The 27,324-nt window shown below is 38.5% G+C and overlaps 1 protein-coding gene across 4 annotated transcripts in view; it reads left to right on the top strand.

Annotated features, from left to right (window-relative positions):
• The window catches only part of DMXL1 (Dmx like 1), a 91,474-nt gene that overhangs the window by 30,810 nt on the left and 33,340 nt on the right, over positions 1-27,324 (top strand). For 3 of the 4 annotated variants that reach the window (XM_032206677.1, XM_032206675.1, XM_032206678.1), the window contains exons 10-27: positions 1,875-2,087; positions 4,500-4,753; positions 4,881-5,565; positions 6,095-6,216; positions 6,651-6,740; positions 7,051-7,153; positions 9,193-9,309; positions 10,560-10,784; positions 11,534-13,237; positions 13,850-13,960; positions 15,246-15,415; positions 19,186-19,283; positions 19,986-20,151; positions 20,941-21,193; positions 22,901-23,991; positions 25,151-25,342; positions 26,559-26,635; positions 26,836-26,963. In XM_032206677.1, coding sequence (XP_032062568.1) covers positions 1,875-2,087; positions 4,500-4,753; positions 4,881-5,565; positions 6,095-6,216; positions 6,651-6,740; positions 7,051-7,153; positions 9,193-9,309; positions 10,560-10,784; positions 11,534-13,237; positions 13,850-13,960; positions 15,246-15,415; positions 19,186-19,283; positions 19,986-20,151; positions 20,941-21,193; positions 22,901-23,991; positions 25,151-25,342; positions 26,559-26,635; positions 26,836-26,963 — 5,799 coding nt within the window. The remainder of the gene's footprint in view (positions 1-1,874; positions 2,088-4,499; positions 4,754-4,880; positions 5,566-6,094; positions 6,217-6,650; positions 6,741-7,050; positions 7,154-9,192; positions 9,310-10,559; positions 10,785-11,533; positions 13,238-13,849; positions 13,961-15,245; positions 15,416-19,185; positions 19,284-19,985; positions 20,152-20,940; positions 21,194-22,900; positions 23,992-25,150; positions 25,343-26,558; positions 26,636-26,835; positions 26,964-27,324) is intronic. The other variant, XM_032206676.1, reaches the window with a different exon arrangement.

Genomic DNA, 27,324 nt, shown 5'->3' with positions numbered 1-27,324 from the left:
CACCAGTGTAAGCCCTGTTGTATGTGAGCCTAGATACTGCTGCAGCCTCTGTTCTGGAATAAACACTGGGACATTATCCTCAAGTTATTTGCTTTATTTTCTGAACCATAGTAGCAAAGAACAAGGAAAATTAAAGTATATGCACAGTGTTACATTATGGAAATGTAGCCCAGAGGGGCTTAACACTGACGAGCAGCTCAGATCAGCACCACCATGTGGGACTATCACTCCTGCTCCTGAAAAGGACAAGGGGAGAAAATACAACAAAAAAAAGGCTCATGAATTGTGATAAGGAATGGGGTTTGTGGTCAGTCCGTTATGCTATGTCTGCTGCTGCTTCATCTTTACTCTCTTCCCCCACTCCAGTATGGGGTCACCCCTATGTCATGCTGTCCTTCCCAAACTGATCCAATACGTGTCCTTCCCACGGGCTTCAGTTACTGTCAAGCACTGCTTCCACACAGCTCCATCTCACAGGGTCCATCCATCCATGCCCCAGGAGCAAACTGCTCCAGCACGGGTCCCCCACGGGTGTGCGGCAGCTCCCCCCAGACCCCCTGCTCCTGCGTGGGCTCCTCTCCACGGGCTGGGGCCTGCTCCTGCGGGGGCTCTCCATGGGCCGCAGCCTCCTCCAGGCCACATCCACCTGCTCCAGCGGGGGCTCCTCCACCCATGGGGGGGCTGCAGCGTGGAGATCTGCTCCATGTGGGACCCATGGGCTGCAGGGGGACAGCCTGCTCCACCAGGGGCCTCTCCCTGCACAGCCCGCAGGGGAACTGCTGCTGCCTGCCTGCAGCACCTCCTGCCCTCCTGCTGCACTCGCCTGGGGGGCTGCAGGGCTGTTGCTCTATTTTCTCACTCCTTTCTCCCAGCTGCTGTTGCACAGCAGTTTATTTCCTTCCTTCAGTCTGGTCTCCCAGAGGCACAAACTGAATCGCTCCCTGGCTCAGCTCTGTCCAGCAGCAGGTCCCTTTGGAGTCATCTGGAGCTGGCTCTGCTCACAGAGGCTACCCCTGAAGCCTCCCTGCCACCAAAACCTTGCTGCGTAAACCCAATAGAACTTGAAGGCCCATGGCATGTTCTTCACCAGTGGGCACAGGCATCAGTTTGGGATGGGGAAAGGAGAAGTCTCCTCTAATATATATATTTTTTTAATTTTTAAAAAATATCTGCATAAATTATGCAGGAATGGAAGCCTTTTATCTTTGAAGAGATCTGTGACAATAAAGTGATGAGCTAGCTTAGCAACCCAGAGCATCTTTCTGGGACAGGCTGGTCAGTACATAAGGTTCTGTTCACATTGATGAACCATTAGATGTTTCTATGTATGACTGGGTTGGAGGTGAAGGTGTGCTCTGTATACACTTATGCACAGTCCAATAAAGCCTTTTGTAATTATGCTGGAGTATAAGTTACACTCAAAGGGTCACAGAAAGTCTTTATCCGTTGAGCAGGTTTTCTGGTCAAATCTTCAGTAGGTCTTGCTGGATACACTCTGGTTTTCCAGCCAGTCTGTCTGCAGTCAGCAGGAATATTACTTATACCAGTGATCAAGATAATGGTCATCCTTTTCTAATGACTTGTGTGCCTACAAAGACAATAGCAAAAGAGTTTCATCCTGGTTTGAGTGTTGCAGAAAGATGCACTCAGATGAAAAAGAAACTAATCTCCTGCAGAATGTGAGATGTGTCTATGTGTGAAACCTTGAGTTTTTTTTATCCTTTCAAACTGCAGCAGACTGAGTTTTTTTTATTTGCTTATTCCCAAGTGTATTTTTTCCCCGTGGCTTTTCTGCTTGAACATAGTGTCTAGAAAATTATATTTTTCCAAACTACTTGGCTTTGAATGAAGTTGTTAATATTTTTTTCTGGTAGATATTCCTCTACTCCCATCTATCACATCTCTGAGTCTTGGTGAAAATGAAGAAAAAAGTGGACCTTTTGTTGTGCACTGGCTAAACAATAAAGAACTCCATTTTACCTTATCCATGGAAGTATTTTTGCAGCAACTTAAAAAGAGTTTTGAACATCATTCTCCTGAGACAAACACAGAGGAATCTAATCAGATGGACGGCAGATCAGAAGAAGGTAAAAGTCTTATCACAGACAAATGGCTTTCATTTCACAAAGTAATGTGTTCTTTCATCTCAAGTGAGAGGCAATTTAGAATGTAAGGAAGCAAGCAGATTGCAGTATTTCTGTGAATTTCCTTCCCTTTGAGTGGAAGTACCTAAGTGGCTCTTAAAAAAATGTGTATCTACAAATTGTGTTTGTTTTTTCCAGATATTTAGAGTAACTGACGCTGAAAACTAGAAGTGTGTTGTTTTGACATGCTTAGGGAAGCTGATACAATCATAGAGCTAAGCTTTCTTGTTTTCAGTGTTAAGCTATACCTAACTTAAACAGCTTTATATTTACATTAATTGAATACATATTGTTAGACATGGTTGGGAAATGACTGTTTTTGTTCTGCGCATGCATACAAAAACATACATTAAATGGGGAAAATCTCACTTCAGTGTCTGGTAAAATTATGGAAAAGATTATGCTGGAACTTGGTGAAAAGCACCTAAAGGACAACACAGTCATTGGTCAAAGCCCACATGGGTTTACTAGCGGAAGGTCATGTGTAACAAACTTAATTTCTTTTTATGACAAGATCACCCAGCTAGTTGACCAAAGAAAGCCAGTCAGTGTAATCTTCCTGGATTTCAGTAAAGCTTTCGATGCTGTCTCTTACAGTATCCTTCAGGACAAAGTGACCAGAATACAGTTAGATAAAAGTGTAATATAATGAGCAACAGTCTGATGGGGCAGGCCCTGAGGATTCTTGTAAATGGGGTTACATCAGGCTGATGACTTGTCACAGTGGGTTTCCCCAGGGCTCCATTTTAGGACCAATCCTCCTCAGTGTTTTCATAAATGACTTGGATGAAGAACCTGAAGGTTATCTGAGCAAGTTTGCAGATGATACCAAGTTGTGTGGAGCTGTTGACTCTGTTGAGGGTGGTGAGGCCTTACAGAGAGATCTGGTCTAATTAGGGAGCTGGGTCAACAATGTGAACAACACCATGAACCATATTCAACAATATGAACAACACCAACAATATGAAGTTTAAGAAGAGCAAGTGCCAGATTCTGCACCTGTGAAGGGGCAGCCCTAGTTAAACATACAGACTGGGGGATGAGATGCTGGAGAGCACCCTCACAGAAAGGGGTCTGGGGGTTCAAGCTGAACATGAGCCAGCAGTGTGCCTTGGTGGCCAGGAGGGCCAGCCATATCCTGGGGTGCATCAAGCACAGCACTGCTAGCTGGTTGGTGAAGGAAAGGGGTTGTCCCGCTTTGCTCTGCGCTGATGCAGCCTCACTTGGAGCACTGTGTGCAGTTTTGGGCACCACGGTATAAGAAAGATATAAAAGTGTTAGGGAGCGTCCAAAGGCAGGCAACAAAGATGGTAAACGGTCTAGAGGGAAAGATGTATGAGGATAATCTGAGGTCACTTGGCATGTTCAGCCTAGAGAAGAGGAGACTGAGGGGAGGCCTCATCGCAGTCTACAACTTCCTCACAAGGGGGGACAGGCACTGATCTCTTCTCTCTGGTCACCAACAGTAGGTCAAGGGAATGCTTGAAACTGCAACAGGGGAGGTTCAGACTGGATCTCAGGAAAGTGTCTTCACCGAGAGGGTGGTTGGGCACTGAAACAGGCTCCCCAGGAAAGTAGTCAGAGCACTGAGCTTGCTGGAGTTTAAGAAGCATTTAGAAGCATTTAGACAACGTTCTCAAATACAGTCTGATTTTTTTGGGGTGGTTCTTTGGGGACCCAGGAGTTAGACTTGATGATCCCTGTGGATTCCTTTCAGCTAGGATATTCTGTGATTCTATGGAAAAGTATAAATATTCCAAATTCAAGTGCAGACTAAGCTATTTCAGTTTATTCACGGTTCACTAAAGGTCCCAGCCAATATGGGTTCATGAGGGAGGGGTAGGTCCTGTCTGACAAATTTGATTTCCTTTTATGATAACATCACCCATCTAGTCGATGAAGGGAAACCAACTGATGTGATCTTTTGGACTTCAGCAAAGCTTTTGACGTGCTTTTGCATAGGATCCTACTGGACAAAATATCCAGCATACAACTTAACAAAAACATCATTCGATGGGTGAGCAATTGGCTGATGGGCAGGGTTCAAAGGGTTGTGGTAAATGGGGCCACATCTGGCTGGTGGATGGTCACTAGGGTGGTCCCTCAAGGCTCCATTTTAGGGCCAGTCCTCCTCAATGACTTTATAAATGATTTGGATGTAGGACTAGAAGGTGTTTTGAGCAAATTTGCTGATGACACCAAACTTGGAGGAGTTGTGGACTCTGCTGAGGGTAGAAAGGCCTTGCTTGAATGTGCTTGAATGAGGGATTTAGAAAAAGGTTGAAATGTGCTTCTATGCCTGAATGACCTTGCTTGTTAACCTTTAGCTTTTAAATACATCTTTTTTTGTTCTAGAAGTTGATGAAAATGGAGATGAACAAAAAGGAAACCAAGAGAAGAAGGAATTGAGTGATGAGAAAACTACTTCAGCATCAAACCTTGTCCCTTTATCTTCTGCTATTGTTGATCATGAAATTGAAGTTCTGCTTTCTGAATGGAGTAAAAATGCTGATATGCTATTCAGTATACATCCTATGGATGGTTCATTGCTGGTATGGCACGTGGACTGGCTAGATGAATACCAGCCTGGCATGTTTCGACAGGTGCAGGTACTTTGCATTTTCTGGAATATGCATTTTTGTGTAAAGAAAAATGTATGTTGAGAAAAGAACTTAAATACTTGCTCTTAAATTTTTAAAATACTTTCTTAAAATACCTTCTTTTTCAAACTTCCAGGTGTCATTTGTCTCACGGATTCCTGTTGCATTCCCAACGGGTGATGCAAACTCTCTTTGCAGAAGTATAGTGATGTATGCGTGTACCAAAAATGTTGACTTGGCTATTCAACAAGGCAAACAAAAGCCTCCTGGCCTTACACGATCATCATCTATGCTTATCTCTTCTGGACACAGCAAATCAACCAACAGTTTAAAACTAAGTATATTCACACCCAATGTTATGATGATCTCCAAACATGCAGATGGATCTTTGAACCAATGGCTAGTGAGTTTTGCTGAAGAATCTGCTTTTTCAACTGTACTCAGTATTTCACATAAATCCAGATATTGTGGTCACCGTTTTCATCTTAATGACTTGGCTTGCCATTCAGTATTACCACTGCTGCTTACAACCTCACATCATAATGCTCTAAGTTCACCAGATGTTGAGAATGCAAAACAAGCAAATGATTCTTTAAAGTCTCAGGAGTCACCATTAAGACTTCAGAGTAGAGGCAATGCAAGCATAACATCCCAGGATCCCAATGCAGTTTACAGTGAACTTATTCTTTGGAGAGTTGATCCTGTTGGGCCATTGTCCTTTTCTGGTGGAGTATCTGAACTTGCTCGGATCAATTCCCTCCATGTTTCAGCTTTTTCTAATGTTGCATGGCTGCCCACTCTTATACCCAGTTATTGCCTCGGTGAGTTCAGTTTCCTGATTGGTTAAGTATTCTAGAATAAAAGTAATATAGGCTAATAATGCTATTAAGTAGGCGATGTAGATATATGTATATATGAATAGATTGAAAAAGGAATGTTAAGCATGGATCCCTTATTTCACATATTTCAAAGCTGCTTATATTTTGTAATTGTGTAATCTTGTTTAAAGAATTGCTGGGGAGTGGGGTATGCCACCTTTTGTATTTGATATTTTAGGAGCTAATGAAGTCAAGCTGTTAGATGCTAATGTGCACTTTTGATTATAGAATGTCGTGAACACTTAAAAGCAGAGGTAGATTTTGCTCTAGTTTGCAAACCAAATTCTGATTTCCTTTTGTATTCTTTGGTGTGGTTGCTAAGCTACACTTTGTAGTTCTTGCCTGTGCACAGAAATTAACAAGACAGAATATTTCTCATTCTGTCTTTCTTTCATAAATTTCAAATTACTTCTCAAATAAGGGAGCCGGTTTATGTTTAAATTTGAGTACTTTGTGCATTTATATTTTTCAGGTGCATACTGTAACTCTCCAAGTGCCTGCTTTGTGGCTAGTGATGGACAGCATTTAAGATTATATCAAGCTGTAATAGATGCTAAAAAACTTCTGTGTGAGCTTTCCAATCCAGAAATTTCTGTAAGTGAAAGCTGTCTCAGGTTTTTTAAGGTTGGAACTTCATTCAGTAATAATAGTTACACTTAGTAGAAACTAAGCTTGTTGTCAAGAATTTTGCAGATTATGATAGTCCAATTCTGCTTGTAAAAACATACAATAAAGCTTTTTAGTATTGTAGGCATACTGCAGTTGAGACATTGTTTCAGTTTAGTTAGTCAATGGTAAACTGCTGTATGTGAGGCTTTCCAGATGATGGCTTTGCAAGTTCTTGCCATTTTTTAATCATCAAAAATAAAGTGGCTCTTCAAAAAATAATGAATGTTATTAGTATTCCTGGTAACTTACAGCTGAAGTACTTTTAATGCTTTTGTTTAACATTTGCTTAGATGTTGTATCTACTCAGCAGTGTGTGTTGCAGAAATGGACAAAAGAAGCATCTCGTTTGTTTTTAACAGAAATATGTTGGTGAAGTTTTTAACATCATAAGTCAGCAATCTACTGCTCGTCCAGGATGCATCATTGAACTGGATGCCATCACAGAGCTTGTAAGGCTTTTATCTGTACCCATTTTATACCATAATCACCTTGCTTAAAAAGTGTTAACAGTAAAGGCTACACCTCTAGCTGTCTTTCAAGTAAAATTAAGCGTTTAAAGATTGATTCTGACATACACTTGCTTTTGGTTTCATAGTATCTGTAAATGAATAAAACATGAATAATGAAGGTGTATCTTATTGAAAAATCTTTTTTGTTGTGTGCAACTTAGCAATCAGCTCAAAAGCTTGCATGTTAGAGAGAAACCTTAAGCAGTGCTGTCTGATGTTCACTACTTGTGTGTATCTTTTACTTTCTTAGCATGGCAGAAAAACACAGTTGTTCCATGTTTTTCAAGAAGACTTCATTTTAAATAACCAGGAGAAGGAGATACCTGAAAAGAAAAACAATTTAGCAGACTCTGGTAAAGAATTATTTTCATTTCATAATATGTTGAAGACAAATATCATCCGTGCATTCCACATAACTTGTATAGGTTTTTGCATCTTTCTTTTAAGGACTTTGTATGCTGAAGAAGAAATTTTAGTCTAATGAAAGTCATGGATGTTTCACTTCCCTGGAGGGTAGTACTCAACCAAATCTTAGACAAGATAGCTTTGTTAAACATTTTGTGGCTGATGCAGTTCTTGCAGGAGAGGAAAGTGTTTGAAAAGTAGAACCTGTATGATGGGTACGATATAGCATACCCTACAGCAAACTTATCTGCATCCATTTTTGAAGGTTCTTTACAAACAACTTCTATGATAAATGACATACCAAATAAGCAACTCACACAAAAAAAAGACAACTTAAAAGTACAATGCTGTGAATGGTGCAAACCGTCGCATAGCTATGGTTTTAGAGGTTATGATTCTATGGGTCTTAAGGTAGCTCTGAATTGCCTTGAAATAAAAATATCAGTTTTTGTTGATGAAGTTGGTCAGTAGTTTTGACATATAAGCAACTTGGTGTTGTTTTGTTAGGTTCCAATGTAACAATTTGGAAAAAAAGGGTCAAAATAAAATTACAGGCTGTGATACCAAGTCATCTGCAGTGGTAATGGAAATGCTGAATAAAAAGAAAATTAAGGAACAGTATCAAAATGCTGTGTAATAACTCGATACATTAAACTATTTTTTGGTAGAAGACAAGAGAGACATACCAAAAAAAATGATCTGAACTGTATATACAGTGCTTGCTTCTGAATTAGCTGTTTCTGCTCAAGAAGGACATGTGGAGTAATGGAGATAATCAGTCCTAACTCTCAGTAGTGGTCAAAATATACAAGTGGGATTTTGGAAATAAAGAACAGAATAGAGGAAAAAGAAATAAGTGTTGTGCTAAAGCATAAATTTGTTGTGCATTTGCATGGAAGCTCTTCAGTCTTGGGTGTACATTCTGGAAGTCTATATGGGTTTCTGCCATGAAAGAAATTTAGCTAAATGTGCTCTTTAATACTGTGAATTAGAAGTGTGCCATTGACATATGTTCTCATTTCAAACTATCTAATACTTAAAAGCACATCAGTTTTAAGCCTCTGCTCTTTCCTTTTTAGCTAAGCATGTAAGTATTTAGCTCATATTATTTTTTAAAAAAAGAACAGTACCATGTGCAGCCCTGTGTGAGACCCGCAGGGCAAACGTAGTTTTTAGTAGATCTTGTTTTTTGTAGATGTATACCTAAAAATGCAATTGTAAAGAGAGGTTGAAGGAATCCTGGAGAAAAGATTATACGTGGTAGTATCACTAAATTAACCATTCTTGCTTAGTCCTAATAAGATTACTTCAGTGCTAAGGAGGGAGAATGTCTGGGTGCACCCTCCAGAAATGGGCTTCTACTGATAACAATTCATGCCTTCTTTTCTTAATGGGTAGAAGTACAGCAAATAATTTTAGGAAGAATCCTTTTTCCTCTTGTGTGTTCTAGACTATATAATCAATCTTGGCTGGATTGTGATGGATGAACTATTAATTAGACCAAGCTGTGACTTTCCCAATTGTTGACGTGTAATTGCTTCTGTAGATGCAATGTGTGTAGTTTTTGTACATTAAATGTAACAGCTGTACTGGGTCAGGCCAAATCTCTGTCTAGTTCACTGTCTGAACTCTTAGAGTGGCCAGAAACAGATACCTTTAAGAAAGTGTTAAGAGAGCAACCCATTAAAGATAAGTAGGTAGAGCTGAGTGCACATTCTGGTACTTAGCTTTAAATATATGACAAATATTTTAACCTCTCTAAAAGAGCATAGTGACTGTTATTACTATCTGTGCCTATAATAATTGCAGGGGCTATTGTTTTTGGTGAAGTACTGATAAAACTAGTATAATTAGGTTGAATGTAGTCAGACTGCTGTATTTGAGTATCAGCTGGCAGTAGTTTATTAAGATTACTTGCTAGCTGGCACATTTAGTTCTACTTGCAGTTGAATAATGCCTGAAGTATTTCTGTTCTGATTTTCATCAGGAAACCAGCAGAATGGATTCTCTGAAAAATTCTACTTAATAGTAATGGAGTATAATCAAAACCGTTCATTACTACGTATGTGGCACTTACACTTGAAATCAATTCCTGTCTCAGTAGGTAAGCCAATTTCTGTGTAGGTTAGATTTAAAAAAATAAATAAAACAAAACAAAAATACCACACTCTTGTGAATCTATCAGGTATTCACTGTATTTTAAATGGCATTTCAGCTTTTTGTAAACAGTCTATAATTCTCTTAGAATCTTTCATCACAACCCATTCTTTCTTGATCACTTCTTAATTTTCAGAATGCTGAAGCTTTTGAATTCATCCTGAGCCCTAAATTGTTAGTTTTGTGTATTCAAAGGGCAAATGTATTTTTTTGGTTTTAATGGAGCCTAAGAGCTCAGATGCTTTGCTTCTTAGAAATTTGTGGTCTACAGTTTTTGAGCTTATAGATAAATTATATTGGGCTATACTCTGAAGCACCTAAACATCAGAGAGTATGATTACAGTTCTGAAAAAAAATCTGAAGTTCTGGAATCTTTGGTTCTTTCAGACTACAAAACTACCATGAAAATTATAAAACTAAGTACACAAAGATCATAAGGAAACAGAAATCCAACATTCATCACATACTAGACAAACCTGTTACAATGCACGTTTCTGTCGTTTAAACCAAATGGTTATTTATCTCACTGTTGCCTTCACAGGAAGAATTTTCAGTTACTTTAAATAGTATTGCAGTTACTAAACTGTTGAGATAACAAAAGATACAAATTTTCTAATCTACTTATATGGTGAGGCCACTACTGGGAAAGTTCTTTTTTTAAACCAATGTATGTTTCAAATTCATACTTACGCTGTTGGGTTTTATTATTTTTTTAAAAAATAATGAAGTATTCATGTGACATAATCTTTGAGATCATACATTTTAAGTGAATTTTGACAAAACTTTTCTGAAAAAAATACTTTCCCTCAATTTATGAGGTAAGACATGGAAGTCTGCATTTAATTTCCTCTTGCAGCAGATACTCTGTGCCTCATGAAACATTAATTTCCATGGAAGCCCACATACCTACCTCTTTCTTTTGCAGTTTTGCTGCTTCTAGTTGTAGTTTGATTGTTTTAAGAGTAAGAGTTTCCTGTGTAAGAAGCTCTAAGCACTTCTAGATTTATGGATTGTTTAATTTGAGGTGTGCTACAATTTCTCTTTACATCTGAATTTGGGAACACTTTTCAATGAAAGTACAATTCTTAACATTTTATCTATCTTTTTGGAACTTATAATGAGTGACACTGGTACTAGACTCTAGTTAAAAGAAATTACTGATTATTTTTTTTTAACTAACAGTGTATACATTTTTAGGTGAAAAGGTAGCCTCAGATACACCTGAAGTAACAAAACAAACAGAAGAACTGCATTCTTCACCAGATCCAGAGAAGGTCCAGTCACCTTTCAATCAAAAGTATCAAGCCTGTAGAGCAAACCTTCAGAGCACCAGCTGGCTTACTCTCTCTTCGAAAATGGTATATAGTCAAGAGTTGAATTTGCCAGAAGGAGTGGAGATAATAAGTGTTAAGCCCTCAGCAGGTTTGTGATTTTTTTTTTTTTTTTTAAATTCTTATTATTTTCAGAATAAAGTGTGGAATCCTTGCATTTCTGACTTTGGCTTAAAATAGAAATGAATATTTTGGTATTTGTTGTTTGAATTAAAATACCTGTAGATAGATCTAAATTGTTTGCTAAAACCTGCTCCCCTGACTTTTTAATCTGGATCTTGAAACTAATACCAAAATAAAGTTGTTTGTTTTTTTTTTTTTGTTTTTTTTTTTTTTTTTTTTTTTTTTTTTATGAAAGACATAACATTTATTTAAACCCAGGTTCTGAAAATAAAAGGAATTGTAGAAAAACAAATAGTTTTAAAATCATTAATTTTGGTGGGATGTACACTTAAATTTAAGGTTTCTATCAGAAGCCTCTCAAAAATATCTTGGAAAGATTTTTAGATTTCTGAAAGAGAAGTGTTTGTGTGTGAGATGATAGAAGTATATCAGACAATGTATTTCCCATACAATGCAAAACTGGCATTGTATGTGATATTAAATTCAGATTTAAATCATGCAGTGTAACTCCTTTCTAGAGAATGAAATGGAGACTAATAGTAAAATAATCTCACAGGATTTTTTTAATCTTGTAAAGCTCTGGGAACAATCCTTTTTATGAGGAAGTCCTAATATTTTCGTCTGTTTTAGAATAATAAAATGATAATGGGACAAAAAGGTCTTTACTTTTGGCTTACTTTTTATTATTTGCACTAATAAAAAATACTTAATTTTTAGGACATCTGAGTTCCTCTTCCATATATCCTGTTTGTCGTGCACCTTATCTGCTGGCTACTTCATGCTCAGATGGAAAAGTTCGATTCTGGAGATGCAGGGTGACCACTGATTCATCGGCTTCGTCCATGACAGAATCTAATGTACAGAGTGATGCTACGTATATTTGGGAAGAATGGCCATTATTGATTGAAGATGGACTTCTTAGTAGTAGTGCTATTACTGTTCCAGGAAGGCCAACTGAAGTTAGTTGTGCACACACAAACCGATTAGCTGTAGCATACAAGCAGGTATCACCTAAAAATAGTCACCTTCATCACGACTTTATAATGCATGTTAGCATTTTTGAATGTGAATCTACAGGAGGTTCTTCCTGGGTTCTAGAGCAGACTCTTCATTTAGATGAGATAGGCACAATGTTAGACCCTGCTATTAGTATTGATAGTAATTTAATGGCATATAACAGACAAGAGGTTTCTTTCTCTCATGGTGGGAATGTGATGCCCAGCACTAAGCACTTGGTACACTTAGATTGGATGTCTAGGGAGGATGGTTCACATATTCTGACAGTAGGAATTGGATCAAAACTTTTTTTGTTTGGCCAGCTGTCTGGGAAAATGCAAGAACAAAATGGTAAGGAGAGTATAGCAATCTCCCATAGTGGCAGTACTACTACAAAGGCCACAGCTCTTTCTAGGTTTGTTCTACTGCGTTCTGTTGACTTGGTTTCCTCTGTAGAGGGGTCACCTCCTTTTCCAGTCTCCTTGTCATGGGTACGTGATGGTATTCTTGTAGTTGGAATGGATTGTGAAATGCATGTCTATTCTCAGTGGCAGCCTCCTGCCAAGCGGGAGCTAATTAGTACAGATTCCTACAGTGGAAGTATGCCGTGTATAACTAGCTCAATGAAACAAAGCCAGTCAGCTGGCTCAGTTCTGCCTCCACCAAAGCGAACTTTGACCAGATCTATGACCAGCCTTGCACAAAAACTTAGTGGGAAAAGATCTGCCTTTGATCTCTCTGCTGAAATGGAAGACTCTGGTCTTTTTGAAGCAGCTCATACATTATCTCCCACTTTACCTCAGTACCATCCACATCAACTGTTAGAACTCATGGATCTTGGTAAAGTACGTAGAGCAAAAGCCATACTGTCCCATCTGGTGAAGTGCATTGCTGGAGAAGTTGTAGCTATAAATGAATCTGAACCTAATCATGATAGAAGACTCAGATCTCTGACCATCAGTGCTAGTGGAAGTACCGCACGAGACCCCAAAACATTCAGCAAAACTGAGACTACAGACTATATTGAAATAGACTCTGTTCCACCATTGCCCTTGTATGCTCTGCTTGCTGCAGATGATGATTCATCTCATTCTTGTTCAGAGAAGTCAAATCATCAAAATAGCCAACGTAAAAAAGATATGCCCAATGACAATTATGAAGATCTCTTTCAAAATTCTGTTACAAGCACAGATGAACTTGTAACTTTTGATACAGATGACGACAGTGCAAAACCAAAAGTCATTGATCTTTCTCAATATAGCCCAACTTACTTTGGACCAGAGCATGCTCAAGTTCTTTCTCGTCACTTGCTTCATTCAAGTTTGCCAGGTCTGACTAGGATGGAGCAAATGTCATTGATGGCCTTGGCAGATACAATTGCTACCACCAGTACTGACATTGGAGAAAGCAGAGACAGAAATCAGGGTAAGCTATCTATTCCAAATTCTATATATTATTGTTTCGTAACCCTTTTTGTAACATTTCTCTGTTACTTTGAAGTATTATTATTAAAGCTTGTCATAGTATAGTGTCTATGATTTACTGTACCATCGCAATGTTTACTGTTTAACTCCAGTTTCTGACTTCATAAAATGAAATTTGGTATTGCTTGCTGTTAATGGCAGTGATACTTCATCAGTCTGCCTACATCTGTTCAAAAGTGAATCAGTCTGATTCACTTTTGAAGAGACAACATTGTTAACAGCCAATGTTTGCTCCATTTTGTAGAGAAATGGAGAAATACATTTCTAGTTGTTTGTTTTTTTATTTAATTTGGTAGAAACACTTTTGCCATTTCTTGCACTCAGTTGAACAAGTAAATTCACAACTTTTTATATTGAGATTCTTTTTTTATATTGAAACTTTTTTTTGAGATTTTCCTCATGTATTAAGGGACGTGTTATGGATTATGCTAATAATATATTTATGAATTTAAGGCATCAATAGTTGTAGAACTAAGATATTTCTTCTGTTAAGAGACCCAATGGCTATTTTTAACAGTTTCTCTGAAGTGCATACCAAAACATTTAATTGTAGGTGGAGAAACTCTTGATGAGTGTGGTTTAAAATTTTTATTGGCTGTTCGGCTTCACACGTTTCTGACAACTTCACTTCCTCCTGTACATCGAGCTCAACTGCTTCACCAAGGTAACTGACTTGTTTTCTTAGAGGGGGTGAATGTTACTAAATGAAGTAGCTGTACACATCATTCTATGTTATTGACATGTCTGTCCAGAATCAAGGTAATTTTGTTTTTCTTAAAAACAAATGAACAACACCACTATTGTTCAATCCAAATGCATGCCAGACTGGAAGATGTCTGCTTTACTCTAGTCGCAGGTGTTAAAACTGAAGTGTTTTTCTCTAACTATTACAATTTTGTAGTTTTAATTTTCTTCTGTTTCCCCAAGAGAACAGGCTCTTCTGTACTTCTAGTACCATGTCGTTCCAATAACCTTCTGCAGAAATAAAGCAGAAAATACAGAGTACTTACTGTCTCAGGTGTTGTTTTTTTTTTGTTTTGAAAAAAAAAATTGATTAAATCACTGAAGCTTTTTCATATACCTAGTGTAATTATCCAATTAACTATTTCAAATAAAGCTTTCTTTGTTGTAGTTTTGACTAGTTCCAACCAGTTACTACAAAATCATGTTTGATTAGGACTTATCCAGATTTGAAAGGGTGATTTTGATTATTTCTTCACCCTCTTATTAGTCTTCATAACAGATAATTACATTTTCAATGTCATGGCTTGTTATTCTTCCGCTGTGTATGAGATTGGATCTTACTAGGACTGCCACAGTACATTACTGCTGAGTTAGGTCTCTCCTAGTACCCTTTTAGCTGAGATGCATTGCTTCTACTGAGCTCAAAAATTCATGAGAAGTGCCTGTAGAGGTGCAGTTGTTTCTCTGCAAAGCAGCCACCTGTGGTCATTCCTGGTGTTGCAGTAATCCATAACTAGCTTTTATGCTCATTAGTAATTGCTGTTTTCCTTATGCCATGGCTTTTGTCTTTCAGAGTTCTTTTGTACCTCTGTTCTCAAACCTGTTTTCTGCTGCTGTAATCTTCACTTTCTTTCAATCCAAATCAAAATAATGAAAACTTTGAAAAGTTTAATCAATATGTTCCACTTCCTGTCATGGCTAATCTTAAAGCCACCCATTATAATTTGAGCTTCAGTCAATAACTGTTCTTTGCAAACTATCTAAGCAGTTTACAAGTTAAAAAATCGCTTTCATCTGTATAAACTTTTAAGAATATTTACATACTAAATATTAAAGAATTTCTGCTGTTTCATCGTTAATGCACTTACCAGTCCAAAATGAACAATTTAGCCTTTTTATCTCCTCTTAACCCTTACCTCCTTGAATGGATATTATTGATTCTTTATTACTGAATCTTTTTTTTTTTTTAATGGTTGATTATCTAGGCTTATCTACTAGTCATTTTGCCTGGGCATTTCATTCAGTAGCAGAAGAAGAACTACTGAGCATGCTCCCTGCTATGCAGAAAGGAGATCCAACATGGTCAGAACTCAGAGCTATGGGTATAGGATGGTGGGTTCGAAATATCCATAGCCTGCGGAAATGCATAGAAAAGGTAAACAGAGTCTTCTGAAACAAAATTGCAAAACTTCTTTTCAAATATCTGCTCTCTAGTACTTTCTGTTTATATAGTTTGAAATTTTGATTGTGTTCAGGATTACAGAATGCTTCATGCTGTACTAGTTATGAATATGGTTTATTGTATGAATGTGCAATTCTGTATTTAATGTGTTTTTTCGTTAATTTAGGTCTCAAATTCAGTGTGAAGTACGTTTTTGGCTTTTAAAATCTACATTTTGAAGGTGTAGCATACAGTGCTTATGGTGGATGCTCAATATACATGTTGAGCTAGTTTTTTGTATAGCAAGGGCCTTTCCTAGGTAAGGAAACAACTTATGGGGAAAGATTCTCAGTAGAAACCTATTAGAGGTCAGGCCAATTAAGTTATGGTACATCTGTCATCTGTCTTGCAAGCTGATTTACTTCCATGGCCTTCTATTGCTTTTCCTTATTTCTTAAAAATATATATTTGAATTGTCACAGATGCAGCAATAAGCCTAACCTCAGTTGCTTTAAGCTCTTGGAAGAGCCAAGTGTGTTGAGCTAGAAACTGACATGCACAAGATAATTTGACTGCAAAACACAAAGTGGTAAAATGCATGTCTCTACTTCTACTGTTCAGTCTTCAGCAATTAATCATCACTTTGTGAAAATTACCTGCTTTTCATTTAAAGAAAAATGAAGTTTCCTGGGCCTGCATTTAAGGTTATCTTACATAGGTCTTGGACTATTCTTACTTCCACTTATCCCTTTTTCCTTTTCAACTCCAAAAATAATTTTCTGTAAAACTTTCTCTTGTTGTGACCTGTCCCAGCCTGTTCAAGTCTCCATCTATCCTTTGATTACCAAAGCAACTAATAAGTTAATTTTATTTTGATTTCAGGAACTGATTTCAGGTGTAGGCATTCCCATTTGATCTGCCAAAAAGCTTCTAGAACTGGAAGACCATTGGCTTAATGGTATAGTTAAGTCACAGAGCTAAGATATAATTGGCCTAAGTGAGACATGGTGGGACAGATTGCATCCCTGAGTGCTGTGATAGATGATTACATGCTTTTCAGGAGGGATGGGCAAGGAAAGAGAGGAGGTGAGATAGCTGTGTATCTTTGGGATTGCTTTGTCTGCATGGAGCTGGGTGATGGTTGAATATGTATGGGTAAGAGTAAGGGAAAGGCCAAGAAGGCAGGTATGTTTTGAATCTGTATGGACCACTGAACCAGGATGAAGAAATAGATAAAAATACTCTATAAGCAACCAAAAGGGTCACAATCACTAGCCCTTGTTCTCACGGGGGACTTGGGCTTCCCAGATGCCAAGTGGAAATAAAGTACAGTGAAGAGGAAACAGTCTGGGAGATGCCTGGAGTATGTGGAAGATCGTTTCCTGACACAGGTTGTGAGTGAGCCACCTAAGAAAGGTGCCTCAAAGGGCTGTAGCACCACTTCTTCTGTGAAGTTAGGCTGGGAGATTCGGGGTGGTTTAGTCTGAAGAAGAGAAGGCTCTGCAGGCAGACCTTATAGCAGCCGTCCAGTACTTAAAGGCAGACTACAGGAAAGGTGGGGAAGGATTCCTCATTGGGGATTGTAGTGATAGAACAAGGGGTAAGAATATTTAAAAAAAAAAGGGTAGGTTTAGATCAGATATAAGGAAAAAATTCTTTATTCTGAGGGTGGTGAGGTACTGGACCGGGTTGCCCAGAGAAGTTGTGGATGCCCCATCCCTGGCAGTGTTCAAGGGCAGGATGGATGGGGCTTCGGGCTAACTTAATATAGCAAAAGATGTCCCTGCCCATGGCAGAGTGGGGAGAGGTTGGAACTAGATGATCTTTAAGGTCCCTTCCAACCCAACCCATTTTATGAGGGCATAGTGGTAATGAAATGATAGTTTTTAACCATTGGTGAAATTAAAAGACAGTTAGCAGAACTGCTACCTTGAATTTCCAGACGGCAGACTTTGGCCTATGTAGAGACGTGGTTGACAGAATCCCTTGGGAGGCAGTTTTGAAAGGCCTTGTTTGACAAACATCTTGTTTGTCAAAAACAAGAATCCAGGAATGCTGGACATTCTTCAGGAATGAATTCTTAAAGATGAAGGAAAAGGCAGTCCCAATGTGCTGAAGGTTGAGCCAGCAGGAGAGAAAACCCATGTGGCTAAATAGATTGCCTCTTCAGGAACTCAGGAAGAAACGGAGCTCTGGAAAAACGGGCAGGCAACTTGGGGGGACTGTAGAGCTGTTGTGAAATTCTGTAGGGAGAAAATGAGAAGGGCCAAATCTAACTGGAACTCAGGTTGGCTAGTGGGGTAAAAGACAACAAAAATGAATTTATAAATACGTTAACAGAAAAGGAACAACATGGAGAATCTCCATCCTTTATTGGGTATGAGGGGGAAACAGACAAAAGATGTGGAAAAGGCTGAGATACTTTATGAGTACTTCAAGAGGCAAAATGCCTCCTTTGCTTCTGCCTTTATTATTAAGGCTAGGGAACTCAGCCCCCTGTGTTTGAAGATCATAGTGAGATGAAGGTCCTATAATCCAGAGGGAAACTCTAAGTGACCACCTACATCATTTGAACATTCACAAGTTTGAGAGTGGAAGTGATTCATCCAAAGGTTCTGAAGGAGTTGGGGAAAAATGCTCGCCAGGCCACCTGCAGTAATTTACCAGCAGTTCCAGAGGTCCAGGGAGGTCCCAGTTGACCAGGTCAGCTAATATGACACCAATCTACAAGAAGGACAGGAAAGGAGGATACAGAGAACAGCAGGCCTGGTATTCTGATCTTGGTGCAGTGGAAGGTTGTGGAGCAGATCACTTTGAATGTCATCATCCAGCATGCATGGAACAAGCGAGTGATCAGATAGAGCCAACATGGGCTTATGAAAGGCGGGTCCTACCTTACTAACCTGATCTCTTTCTATGACAGGATGACATAGCAGATGAGGGAAAGGCTGTGGATGTTGTCTGCCTAGATTTTAGTAAAACATTTGACACTCTTTCCATCAGTATTCTCCTGGATAAACTTGCTGCTCATAGCTTGGACAGGTGCACATTTCACTAGGTGAAGAACTGTCTGCATGGCTGGACTCTAAGGGCCCTAGTGAAGGACGTTCAGTCCAGTTGGTGTCTGGTCACCAGTGGCATATCCCAGGGCTCAGTCTTAGGCCCAGTTTTATTTAAAATTTTTATCAGTGGTCTGGATGGTGGTTTAGTATGGAGAAGAAGAGACTGAGGTGGAAGAACTCATCAGTCTCTACGACTACCTGAAATGTGGTTGAAGTGAGGAGGGTTTTGGTCTCTTTTTCTCAGGTGACAAGTGATAGGACACAAGGAAGCAGTGTCAAGTTGTGCGAGAGGAGGCTTAGTTTGGATATCAGGAAGAATTTCTGTACAGAGAAGGTGGTTAAGCATTGGAACGGGCTGCTTAGGGAAGTGGTGGAGTTCCCATCCCTGGAAACGTGTATGTAGCCCCAAGGAATATGCTTTAGTGATGAAATGCAGTAGGTCAGGTTGATGGTTGGACTTGATGACCATGAAGGTCTGTTCCAACCTAAAGGTTTCTGTGATGAAACAATAAAAATGTGTTGAAGCAGTAGTAGCTTCACATGTTCTTATTTCAGGATCCATCACCTTACAATCGATGTCTGTTAAATAGAACATCTAAACTCTGTGGGGCATGGGATATCAGAAGCAAGAGGAACCCAACTGAAGATTCTCTTAAATTCTTGTGTATGTATTTTTTCACCCTTGTTGAATTGTCTTTGCAGGTAGCTAAAGCAGCGTTTCAGCGTAACAATGATCCACTTGATGCAGCCATTTTCTACCTTGCGATGAAAAAGAAGGCTGTGATCTGGGGACTATACAGGTAGGAGGTATCCAGGATCTTAAGTGGAGTTTCTTAACAGTGTGGTATAATTTGGGGAAAAACGTTGAATTATAGTGATTAAAAAGAAACACAAATGTTAGCATTGGAAACTGAGATCCAATTTAATAACTTACTTTGAATTTGAATGGGTAGTTACTAAGCTTTTTATATTTAATGTGGTAATTTAGTCATTTCTAAAGGTCAATGCTTTCAAGTTTTAGTCTCAAATCTCCTGTAATTTCATTCACTGCTTAATTCTGATTTACTGCTTGTGGACTGCCTGTGTTCTGTTTGGAATGACATGGATATCCTTAAGAAAAGGGGCTTTAATTACGAATTTTACCATAAATTCAAAGGACTGAATTAAGCCTGCCTTTCAAACTGGAGTTTCATAATAATTTTCACCTTTGCAACCTTTCTAAAAAGTAGTTTGCAATGTGACTTGCTTTGAGCATATTGCCTGGGGGAAAATTAAGTTTTTCTTTGTTTATATGAAGCTAACTAAAAATACTATTAGTTTTATACTTAGTAATGTTTTTGTTAATTTATAAAAACAAAGCCTCCTATGCTCCCAGTGCTCCCAGCCTCTGCATTTCTTATTGAAAATATCTATGTAAAATTCTACTGACATCAGAAGAAATCAGGAGACAAAATACGTTTGATAAGTGTAATATATTTTTGTCAATTATGTTCAATATGCAGGTCCCGAAAAGATACTAAAATGACACAGTTTTTTGGAAACAACTTCACTGAGGACAGGTGGCGTAAAGCAGCATTAAAAAATGCTTTCTCTTTGCTTGGCAAACAGCGTTTTGAACATTCTGCAGCATTTTTCTTGTTGGCAGGACACTTAAAAGATGCAGTGGAGGTAATAAAATAATGAACTTTTTTGTTTAAGACTGATATATTTTCCTAACTTACCAATGTAATGAGTGTGACTGAAATGCGTGAGAAATTTGCAATTTAAATTAGTATGACCCCTGAAGATTCCAGTCTGTTTGCTCTTTCCCTCTCTCACCCCCATGCATATTAATGGCATGAAAATCCTTGATCTTGATCTAGACATTTTGATTCTGTTTTAGCTCTCAGGCTAGTGATGCTAGGTTCATGGCTGATTTCTCTGTAATAATATTGGGAGGGCTGTCTACCTTTAACTTGCTTTTGGTTTCTCTGTCCTGTCATGTATGAAGAAAAGGTTTTCCGTTGAGAGGTTTCAGGTCTGAAAATGAAGGCTCGTTGACAGTGGTGTGATTTGGCTCCTAGAATCCTTTCACAAAACAAAAATCTTTCCAAGTCCTGCTTATAAGACTTGAAAAACTGTGAGGGAATATCTCTTTTGATAGTGAGGTGTTATGTTCTGTAGATCTTCTGAACCTAAACATCCGACTTCAAGATGTGGCACGTACACACTGACAATGAGACATCAACGCCAGCTGATTTCAAAGATCTAGTGACATGTCAGACTTAAACTGAAAAAATGACAAATCAGCTCTTTTATATAATTGTTGGCCGCAGCTATTAAGCCTGCTTTCTGCTAATGGAGTTGATACCTGTATCTGAGTCTGAATGTATTCTTATCATTTCTTGCCTTCTGATTGTTTTAACCAGAAGAAAAATTAGAATGTTTGATCTTGTAACTATATTTATTTTCATTTAGGTCTGCCTTGAAAAATTGAATGACATTCAGTTGGCTCTAGTAATATCAAGACTTTATGAGTCAGAGTTTGAAGTGTCTAGTACTTATAAATCTATACTACAGAAGAGAATTTTGGGAAGTGCCTTTCCTGGAAAGGAGAGCTCAGGAAACATGTACAGTGATCCTTTTCTGCGTAGTATGGCTTACTGGATTTTGGAAGATTATAGCAAGGCTCTTGACACTTTGATTAAACATTCTGTTGAAGATGAAGGAGGTAAGAATGAGTATTTTGATTGTTAGGTTGGTTTTAACTATTCATTTACAGAGTATTAGGGTATAGTCTGAATGTTATCAGGTACTGCACAGTTGCTCATTAAATAGGTTTACTATTTATAGTAAATGTGATGACTGTGTTGTTAATATCCTATTTTGCATGAATGGGTTCTTAATGTATCCTTTAAGTATGTGAACATCAGGAAAACAAGAATGACCCTACAGTGGTGCAGCATTTTCACTGTTTTTCCAGTAGCATCTTCAAGAGGAAGAGACAAATTAAAGTAGGAACTCTGTCACAAACTACGAAAAAATTCCTGATCACGGATCACATAGTTACTTATATAGCAGAGCTGTGAATACATGGTGCTGTATAGCTTTTAGTCCGTAGTAAGATTGATTGACCACACTGATAAAACAATCCTTTCTATAGCAGTTTGATATTTATGATACAAGGAAATCCACATGGGTCCTGGAGTACTGTATGAGATGTATAATGTAAGTCTCTTAAAGTGGATTTTCTCACTGTTCAATTGCTAGCTTTATAGACTGCTTCTATTAAGCAGATAGATTATTTCCTAAAGTTGGTATTCTCAAATAATTTAAATGTTTCAAGTCCCTAGCAGTTATGATAGCTAGCTTCTGTCTTGTCTACTGAGAGAAATGTTACGGGGATAAATGAAAGACTCAATCACCAGAGCTGTGTAATTCAACTTAAAAACTGATTTCAGTAGGCCTTTAATACCTGAAGGTGATTTTAAGCAAATGAATAATAAAGCGTTCAGTTGTTGCCATCTTGTTCACATACTTGTGCGTTTAATCATTTTCAAAGGTTACTAATTCTTCTTTAATCGATTTAGAGTCTTATTTGTGGCATTTTGCATTTTTTAATTATTTAATAGGCAAAAAAAAATTATTTAATAGGCAAATTATTTAATAGGTACATTTATGTACCTATACCTGTTATCTGTAGTTTTTAGTGTCATAGCTCCTGATAGCAGAAGCAGTAAACTCTCAGCTAACCTTGGCTCTTTGAAAGTTGTGAATTGCCCTGTGTTGATGCTCCTAGCTTTTCAGTGATTTTCTGAACATAAAAGTTACACTTCACAAAGTGTAAGCATAAGTTGGGAAGTTTTTTGTATATGCTTATTGTGCTTTTGAACATGAAATTTAAATATGTGCAAGTTGCACAGCTGTATAATTCACTTATTGTATGCAATACTGATATCAGTATGTGTAAGCATTACGGACTCCCCAGTTTTATTCAAAGTTGCATTTTGTTAGGAATTAGTCAAAAATACTAACCAAAAACTTATTAAAGGGCCTTTTTTTTCCACCAAGTAAAAAGCTTTAGTAGGATGGAACGTCTTAATGCCAGTTAGTGGTGGACACTTCAGAAACTTGTACTACCAAGAAGAATGTGGAATCCTTTGACTGCAGTAGAACAGGCCTTGCTTCAAATAAAAGAAATGGCATTTTTTTAAAATTAAACTTCTTAAACGCTCTCATTCCAGCTTCTCTTTTTAGTGATTAGGTTTGACAATGTCCTCCCCACTTCCCATTTGATGAAGGTGAAAAAAGGGTTAGAATGAAGGCAACAATAGAATGAATATTAAGACCTAATAGCCTTCTGATGAATTGAGAAATTTTCAGATGTATTATTCCATGTGGAATTGTAGATTTTCCTCATGATGCAATATCTTTTTAGATGACGGAGATGGCTCATCAAGTTGTAACCCTGCAGTGTTTAACTTCTACAACTACTTAAGAACACATCCTCTCCTGTTGAGACGTCATTTCGGCTCTTCTGATGCTTTTCCTACACACATTTGCCTGACAGTGGAAAATGGATTAGCTGACAAAATCAACCTAGGTGAAAGACGACTTTTCTTCACCACGGCATATGCTCATTTAAAAGCCGGTTGTCCTATGTTGGCCTTAGAAGTGTTATCAAAGATGCCCAAAGTTGTCAAGAGGTCAAAGCCATTCTGTAGATCCCCTAGCTTAATGGATACCAGTAAAGATTTCTCACCATCTTCTCCAGTTAAAGAGCTGGAAACAAAAGATCAGGCTTCCAGTGTTGATTGGTCACAGCCTGTATTGAATGGTCTAGGGTCATCTTCAGATTGTTCTTCGGGAAAACACTCAAGTTCAACTCTTTCATTTGACTGGAGCCAACCAAGCATAGTATTCCAAGATGAAGATTTGAAACTACAGTCAGACAGTGATGAAGGTGATGAGAGTGAAGATTCCTCCCTGGTGATGAAAGAGCTAAAACCTATGAAGAGAAGTGAAAAGTCGTATGAAACAAGCTCTAGCTACACAGAATCTTTTAGTGCAATTGATGAAAAAGATATTCTGAGCCCATCAGAAGATATAATTTCAGCTCAGCTGAAGTTTAGAGCATGCTTGAAAATTCTTACTGTAGAGCTTCGAACACTGTCCACTGGTTATGAGGTAGATGGTGGGAAATTGAGGTATCAGCTTTATCAGTGGCTTGAAAGAGAAGTGGTAGCTCTTCAAAAGACCTGTGATTATAGTGCTGAAGTAGAAGAGATACAGTCAGGAATTAATGTGATGACAGAGGAAGTTGCATTACATGAAAATACTGAAGACTTAGCTGACCAGCAAAAAGCCATGCTACAGAAAGAAAACTTTCAGAAAAGACGTCAATGGCTTCTGAAATACCAGTCTCTCTTACGAATGTTCCTTAGTTACTGCATACTTCATGGTTCTCATGGTGGAGGTTTGGCATCTGTTAGAATGGAATTAATCTTGCTACTGCAGGAATCTCAGCAGGTATGTGGTGGAAATCAATTTATGTTTTCTCTGCTTCAGAGTTGTAGATTTTTTGAATGTTTCATATTCCTGTTGAATTTTTTTAATATAAATTCATGGAATCATTAAGGTTGGGAAAGACCTCCAAGATCATTTGGTCCAACAGTCCCCCTACCACCAATGTCACCCACTAAACCATGTCCCTAAGCACCACGTCCAACCTTTCCTTAAACACCCTCAGGGATGGTGATACTATCACCTACCTGGACAACCTGTTCCAATGCCTGACTGCTCTTTCTGAGAAGAAATGTCACCTCATTTCCAACCTGAACCTCCCCTGGCACAACTTGAGGCCATTCCCTCTAGTCCTATCATCTGTGAGAAGAGGCTCACCCCCAGGTCCCCCCAGCTTCTTTTCAGGTAGCTGTAGAGAGCAATAAGGTCTCCCCTGAGCCTCCTCTTCTCCAAACTGAACAACCCCAGTGCCCTCAGCTGCTCCTCATAGGACTTGTGCTCCAGGTCCTTCACCAGCTTTGTAGCCCTTCTCTGGACATGCTCCAGGGCCTCGATGCCCTTCCAGTGAGGGACCCAAACATGAATACCATACTCCAAGTGCAGCCTCACCAGAGCAGAGTACAGGTCACCTTCCTGCACCTGACACAAGCCAGGATGCCATTGGCCTTCTTGGCCACCTAGGCACCCTGCTGGCTCATGTTCAGGCAAGCATCAACCAGCACCCACTTTTCTTCTGCACAGCTTTCCAGCCTCTCTACCCCAGGCCTGTAGCGTAGCACAGCATTGTCAGGCCCCGGCACACAGCCACGTTGAACCTCATCCAATTGGCCTCTGCCCATTGACCCACCCTGTCCAGGTCCCTCTGCAGGGTCTTCCTACCCGCCGGCAGATTAACACTTCCATCCAAGTTGGTGTCATCTGAAGGCTTAATGAGTGTGCCCTCGAATTCACTCATCCAGATCAATAAAGATACGAAAGAGGATGGGCCTGATTTTTTTAATAGCATATACTTGTTTTATTATAAATGTAATGCTTTGCTTTCTGTAGATTATGGATTTCTTTTTGTTACTTTAGAACTTCCTTCCCTTCTTAAAAGTTTTGTTCACTTTAGGAGGCTCTACTATCATTTTGTGTGTGTTCACGCGTATTTCTTGCTTGTTTTTAGGAGCAGTCTGTACAGATACCATCCACACCTCTGCCAGAGCAAAGCTCCATACCTCTCCTATTTGCTTGCACAGCTAGTGTCAAAACAGTGGTGGCTAATCCATTGTTACATCTTGGTAACTTAACTCATGATATTTTACATGCCATAATAAACCTTGATTCACCACCTCATCCAGATACTCAGAACAACAAGGTGTGTATTTTTGGCAGTACTTTGGATTTCTTGTTGTCGTTGTCCAGTTGGTTTAAGTCATTAATGTTTTTCTGACAGCATGAAAACTTCCTGATATGTCTTCCAGGTAAGTAACAAAACCACGGAATGTAAATATGTTCTGCTGTAATATTGATCTTAGGCTAAAAATAACGTCACTGAATTAGTAGACTGACCTCTTTCAGGACTGGATGTTTGTCCAAGAAGACATCCGTTATGGAAAAGATGTTGTACTATACCACCAACATCACAATTAGCAATGTCACAATTAGCTTTCTGAGAATACAGTCATAATTTCTGTTATATTAATGGTAAACTCCGTATCTTCAGTCCTACACCTAAGTTAAATTAAATTTTGAAGTGTAAGAATTGATTTTCTGCCAGGTGCAAAAATCTCAAATGCTTTTGTCAAACATCTCATATGTTCATACAGTATAATATAACTATTTTATTTTTAAGTTAAGTTTCCCTAAGATTTCTTCTGTATTAATGCTGGGACTGGAAGCTAGACCTAACCCTTTAGGTTAAATCTTTCCTGCAGTTTTACATGTGTTAAATTTTGCTAGGGTTGTATGGAGGACGCTGATGAGATTGATTTCTCAGTTCCTCATCGTAAGTTCCTCATCTTAATTTCAGAGGGAACAGACAAATAAGTTTTTATAATAAATTTTAACCGAACCATTAGGTCACCAGATGCTCTAGCTCTATATAAAATTGTGTTTTGTGATACATAAAATATCTATCAGCTACGACAAAAATAATGATGGTCATTGTGATACTGAGTACATTGTGTGTGTCGGAGACCTGTACGAGAGTTTGTGAAAAGCTAAGATGCAGTCTTCATTATGAAGCACAGCATTAGTAATTGTGAACCAACATATTAACATGCTGTCTTAGGTATAACTCAGAACTGTTACGTAGTGGTTTAAGATGGTGGTGTTTCTTAATAGAAGACAGCGCAGCTAGAGCTGACCTTTGATTATGGATTGTTGGATTGTATCAGTTTTACTGAAAAGTGAATCAACCTAACTTGAAATTAATTCTGAAGAGAATGTGGCTTTGTTAATGAATTTTTGCCATCAGTACTTGTAGCTTCCATATTAAGTGCCACTGTTATATATCTGTATGCATTAAATGCCATGATGCTAACCACTGTTCATGTTATGTGTAATACATTCTATAAATCTGTGTCTTCCAGATATACGTAATGCATACCTTAGCAGCATCACTCTCTGCTTGCATCTACCAATGCCTTTGTGATGGCCACAGCTACAGGTAAAAGGTCTTTGAGAAGCACTTTTTAGAGAACAGTAAAGATGCAGTTACACTGTACTGTGTATACAATGCACAGAGCAGTACTCACATCTGCCTACATATAGCAAGGGTTATGACTTGAATAGTTTTAAACCTGTGTGGGTTGAGGGTTTTTTTTTGTTTTGTTTTAATAAATATGACATTGCATATATGTTTTACAGTTCATTCCAAGCAAATCAGTTCACTGGAACAGTGTATCAGACAGTGCTATTAACTCAGCGCCACTCTCTAAGAACAACAAGCTTAGAAGATACAGTGACTCCAAATACATCGCCTTCTCAGTGGCCAGGTATCTTGAGTTGTTTTGTTTCATTCTTAATGAAAACTTGATTGTGTAAATCCACTCTTAGGAGCATGTAGCCATGCTCCAGACTTTCTAACAAAATAATGGTAAAAATAAGTTCTTACAATTAAAGATTATCTTCAGTTTTGAAAATCTGTAAGCTAGTAATTGTGTTTATTCCATAAGTTGAGTTGTTTAATGCATCTTTCTTACTAAAAACTGTTAGCTGGTGCTCTAGTAGAGGGCCACTAAACTTGAAGTCTGGTGAATTACTGTCCTGTGCTGTAGTTGCTCCCCCTGCTGGCAGCAGGTCAATCTCACTACTTTTTACTCTTGAAAATGACTTCAAAGGCGATTATTAGCTTGT

This window comes from Aythya fuligula, chromosome Z (genome assembly GCF_009819795.1).
Source record: "Aythya fuligula isolate bAytFul2 chromosome Z, bAytFul2.pri, whole genome shotgun sequence".
Taxonomy (NCBI): Eukaryota; Metazoa; Chordata; class Aves; order Anseriformes; family Anatidae; genus Aythya; species Aythya fuligula.
The sequence above is the reverse complement of the archived record's forward strand: the minus strand, read 5'-3'. Positions and strand labels throughout refer to the sequence as shown.